Source organism: Penaeus monodon, unplaced genomic scaffold (assembly GCF_015228065.2).
Source record: "Penaeus monodon isolate SGIC_2016 unplaced genomic scaffold, NSTDA_Pmon_1 PmonScaffold_9860, whole genome shotgun sequence".
In the NCBI taxonomy this organism is placed as follows: Eukaryota; Metazoa; Arthropoda; class Malacostraca; order Decapoda; family Penaeidae; genus Penaeus; species Penaeus monodon.
This window is the reverse complement of record NW_023665281.1, coordinates 7,501-12,991: the sequence shown is the minus strand read 5'-3', so window position 1 is coordinate 12,991 and position 5,491 is coordinate 7,501. Positions and strand designations below refer to the sequence as shown.

The following is a 5,491-nucleotide window of genomic DNA, read 5'->3' as shown; positions in this document are numbered from 1 at the left end:
ATCGTAACATAATAGCCATGCATACTACTAGCAAAACCATCATGATTATCCCCTTTATTATGAAGAACATCGTCAATATTATTATTACTAACTTTGCTCTCCCTTTTCCCACTACAAATAATTCACAATCCAATTTCTCTTTCAAAATGTGTCTAAAAAACAGGCACGTGTCGACGGCAGTGTATAACCTTGCCGAGGTGTGTTGCTGCCTCTTTTGTCGCTTGGGTAAGTATCTATTATACATGTCTGGATCTCGTAAAGCACTCAGGAACTCTTCGTCTTTTTTGTTTTTTTTAAGAGCATGTCGTGTTGCCACTCACTTGATGTCTTTTCTTTCGCTAATAGTTTTTTATTTTATTTTATTTTTTTCTTGAGGGGGGGGGGAGAGGGTGTTGGTGGGGGTATTGTAAATACTGTGAATATTGTAAATATATCTGAAATTCGTTTTGGTTTACATGACTTCTGCTTCTTCGTTTTAAGGGGACGGGCTAGATCTAAAAATAGCTCGATCGATAGATGAAGAGATAGATGGAAAGTCGATAGAGAGAGAAAATGTAGAATGTCAGACGTGAAGCTGATAGATAGATAGTCGATAGAAGGAATTAATTGTAAAGGGAATAATTTGACTTGTAGGAATGCGATAACTCTCGATTTAGTTCAGTTATGATAGTCGCTAATGAGGAAATGCGATTATTAATGTTTGTGCTTACCAATGTCTCTGTTATGATTCCTTTCACCTTTTGGTACGAATTTACAAAATATCGATCCGTGTCATCTTTTTTTTTTCTTTCTTTTTTTTTGTAGGGGGAGGGTGAAAGCGTCTGTAGCACAGGACGTAGACGTATGAAATAACAAACTTCTTCAGAATTTCATACAACCTTTTACAACGTCTTTACTACTTCCACAGCAACACAGCAACGAATGCCAGCTTAGCACAGCAGATATCAACAGTACCCACTTCACTCTACAGGAAGACTCTTGGCTCATGATGTGGAGGAGTAAGTAATATGGAACGTGCATTTGATATTACCTTGTGCAACATGTTAATGACGAAAGGTTCATTGTGGAAAGATAGCTAGGAATATACAGTTAATTTATCAGCCCCACCCCCTCCCACACACAAACTTTCATGCTTCAAACTAAAGACCTTTTTTATAACATCTCCGAAGCCCCTGGCATTTTGATACATCCTCAGACATGTTTGCCCTTTACGCGAACATTATTGGAACCTGTTGAAACACCTCGGTTTGTATCAGATTGTATGCCTCTACCTTGCTACAATGTGGCACACTCCGTCGAGCTAATCAGAGCACGATTTATTAGATATATTTCACGTAGTCTCAGGTAGGGATTTATATTTTCATCAATTACGAATCGCATCATAAGTTTCTTGATACAAAATTATATTATAAAGGTGCGTAAAATGTTTTGTACTCTTTTAGCAGTACATATTCACTCGATATGAATAAATCGTGACATTTGCTGGAAGAACATGGAAGGAAGTTTCAACGTGTCCGAGTCATATTGCAGTGGACCGCCTGTATACGACCCCCAGTGTCCCCTACATATACCTTCCGCCCCCCCCCGTACGAAATGAAGGATGGCGTCCACCCTTGACCCACCGAGGAGGCTGCAACCTCGCACGCCTCCTAGGTCGCCCAAAACCCCTGTTTTTATCCCCCGGGGGAGGATGCCCGTCGCGGTGAGGAAAGTGCGACAACAGAAAACGGGAAGCGCACCTCGAGCGTCTCACCTGTGCGGCTTCGTTTCCTTTGCTTGTGTTTTATTTGTTTTACCTTTGTTTTTGGGTGTATTTTGATAAACGTTTTTGCATCGTGTTTTAGACGAATGTTTGCCGGAGTAGAAATGACCACCAAAAAGAAAATGAATTTGCAAAGAAACTTTGAACTGTTATTAATCTTATTCATTATCATTTTATCATAATTTGATTATGAATATTTTCCATTTTTCATCTTTACAATTTTACATTGAACATTTTATGAACTTATTTTATTATGATTTACACTTGTGCACGATGTTTTCTTTTCTTTTCTTTTCTTTTTTTTTACTACTTTACTTCATAGAACAGTTATTCATTATATGAACAAACTTTAAAAGTATTTTGATTATTATATTAACAAGTCTTATAGCTAGTTTTCGCTGCAAATCTTGTGAGAACTAAAACTCAGTTTCGTGGGCCGAGTTAACAATGAAAAGTCCCCGACCCTTGAAGCAGTTCGGTTCGAGTCCAGTTTCAGCTCGAGTTCCAGTGCTGGACTCTGTGGTTGTGGTGCGCAAGATAATGGTGGTCGCGGCAATATATAGTTAAGTGATTAAGTTACATTTTGCGTGAGAGAAGGTGGTTCTTATTTCAATGTTTGTGCTTCATTTTTTTTTTTTTTACTGTGTTTTATGTCTGTTTTGTCTTTGTCTTGAGTTTTAGTGTTTGTGTTTTACTGTGCTCGTGGTTCGTTTTGTTTTGTTTTATCCTTGGTTTTACAAAATAAATAGATACTTTTATAATACTTTATGATAAGTCCCCGACTGTTTGTAAGAAGGTAGGCTGAATACCTAAACTTATTTTATCTTTAAAGTTTAAAAGGCCAACAATTAAAAACCCTAAAGCATCTATACATGCCTCTCCTCGGGATTCTAACCACGCCTACCTTACTTCGACTCATTTGCACAACTACACTTTACACACGCACACTACTGTCGTTCCTTTCCACAATTCTTCTAACCTTCCACCTTGCCCCCCCCCCCCTTTCACCACACACTAGTTCCCGAACGTGCCAATCGGGTGGTGGCAATGACCTCTTTACACCCTTTTAAATGGGACGTTGCAAGTAATAAGCACATCATTATGACGTAGTATTGACTTTGGTGGGTTGAATGTCTTCAAAATCATTTTGTACCCCTATGATATAACGTCACAGGCTCAAAATATGTGTATCTTGATTTGTAAATATAATACAGGCACTAAGCCTGATTGGAATCATCCACCTGTCTGAGATTTGGACTCCATGTGAGCATGGAACTGTCATGAAAAATAATGGATGTAATAGAAAAAAAAAGAAAAAAATGTTTTGTCTTAATCTGAGAAATACTTTTGAAAGTTTCCTCAGCGTAAAAGTGGTGTCTTTCAACAATCGAAGTTGGAGAGTGGTCAGATACTATTTTCCATTTTATTTGAAGCTTCTACAATGTTTTGGTTGTAACTGAAAATTAGACGAACTTATTAATTACTTTCATGATTTTTTCTATTGGCTTTATTCCGGGATTTTTTTTTTCAAAACTTCCTATGTTAGTACAGAATTCGATGGTACTTCGCTGTAAAGCGACCACGAGGCAACATCAAACAATGTATCAAAGTGTTAGGGGTTTCAGAGTTTCACAAAAAAGGCTATTCACGTTTATTTTTTCGCGTTTTTCATTTTACCGACTGCGACTTTACTTCTTCCTTCATTCTCTATCTCCCTCATTCTCTCCCCCCCTCCCTCCCTCATTCTCATTCCCTTCCTCACTCAGCCATGAAAGGCATCAGGTTTTGGATAGCTAACGACGGACGTCTGTACCTGTGGCTACAACAGCTGGTGCCGGTGAGTGAGGCTCAGGCCGCGTGTCAGAGGATTCCCGGATTTCACCTTGGTGTTTACTCGACTCGAAGGTCCTTCTATGTGATCAAGAATTTCTACGAGAAAGATGGTATGTGAATCTACTGTGTACAGAATATTTTTTGGATAAAGTTATATATATATATATATATATATATATATATATATATATATATATCTTTATCTTTTAACGGTAGGTTCATGTCTGAGCCGCCGTGGTCACAGCATGATACTTAATTGTAGTTTTCATGTTGTGATGCTCTTGGAGTGAGTACGTGGTAGGGTCCCCAGTTCCTTTCCACGGAGAGTGCCGGTGGTACCTTTTTAGGTAATCATTCTCTCTATTTTATCCGGGCTTGGGACCAGCAGTGACTTGGGCTGGCTTGGCCACCCAGTGGCTAGGTAGGCACTCGAGGCGAAGTTCCCTGCCCAAGGGAACAACGCGCCGGCCGGTGACTCGAACCCTAGAACTCAGATTGCCGTCGTGACAGTCCGACGCTCTAACCATTCGGCCACCGCGGCCTTGACGATCATGGGCTTCCACGATTTTTCTTGGCAATTCAGAGCGGTGGCTTATATATATATATATATATATATATATATATATATATATACATACATACATACATACATACATACATATATATATATATATATATATATATATTTTTTTTTTTTTTTTTTTTTTTTTTTTTTTTTTTGTATGGTGCCCTGTCAGATTCTGACATTGGCTGTCACAGCATGATACAATGTTCCTTTCCACGGAGAATGCCGGTGTCACATTAGGTAATCATTCTCTCTATTTACCCGGGCTTGGGGCCGGCACTGACTTGGGCTGGTTTGCCCACCCAGTGGCTAGGTAGGCAATCGAGATGAAGTTCCTTGCCCAAGGAAACAACGTGCCGGTCGGTGACTCGAACCCTTGAAATCAGATTGTCTTGAGTCCGATGCTCTAACCACTCGGCCACCGCGGCCTCATATGTATGTGTGTGTGTGTGTGTGTGTGTGTGTGTATATATATATATATATATATATATATATATATATTATATATATATATATATATATATATATATATATATATTATACACACACACACCTCCCGCGTTACACCCCCGCTGACCTCCCGCACTCCCCTCCCTCGCCAGGAACCGACGTGGCTGTCAACCTCAATCTGGTCGACGGACAGCCAACCTGGGCCGACGGAACGAGCCACTACGACACTCACATCTTCTCCATCTACGGCATCATGTTGGGCAAAGACTCCTACTTCAAGCTCTCCGCAGGGGTCATCCGAAACACCGCCGGGAGCGAGCTGGCGCGGGTCCTCTGCCAGCGGACCCTATGACCGGGCGAATCTGGTAACGACCGTTGGGTCTTGAGGGCTTGGGGGCGATCTCTCGGCGGTGGGAGATTCTCTGGCGTTGCGTCTCTTGCAGAATCATCGGGTGGATGTTCAAAATGGCCTTGGTTTTGAGAAAATCGATGATGTTGAAGTGAATTGTAAGATTTTATTGATTTTTTTTGATATCATAAAGAGGAAATGATCATTACAATTGGCATTGCTATTATCACCAGTATTGTCGAAGTAATGATTAATCATTGTTGTTTTTCTATATTATAATCATTATATCACTGTCATTGTTATTATGAATATTATTGTTACCATGGTTATTGTCATGATTACTATTATTATCATTATTAATATTATCTCATTATTCTATTATTACTATCATTGCCGTTGATTTTATCATTATAATTATCTTCATAGTTGCGATAATAATATTTATCATTATCATCATTATTATAATCGTTATTTTAGTTGCTACACTATTTTATGACCAATGTTGATATATCAGGTGACATTTTAATTAAAA

General features: G+C 39.2%; 1 protein-coding gene across 1 annotated transcript; it reads left to right on the top strand.

Annotated features, from left to right (window-relative positions):
- Positions 1 to 150: 150 nt before the first annotated feature.
- LOC119572145 lies at positions 151 to 4,962 on the top strand. Its single transcript, XM_037919127.1, has 4 exons — positions 151 to 225; positions 908 to 998; positions 3,529 to 3,705; positions 4,763 to 4,962. Exons 2-4 carry the CDS (start codon positions 986 to 988, stop codon positions 4,960 to 4,962), a joined length of 390 nt encoding a protein of 129 aa, XP_037775055.1. The 5' UTR covers positions 151 to 225; positions 908 to 985.
- The last annotated feature ends 529 nt before the right edge of the window (positions 4,963 to 5,491 follow it).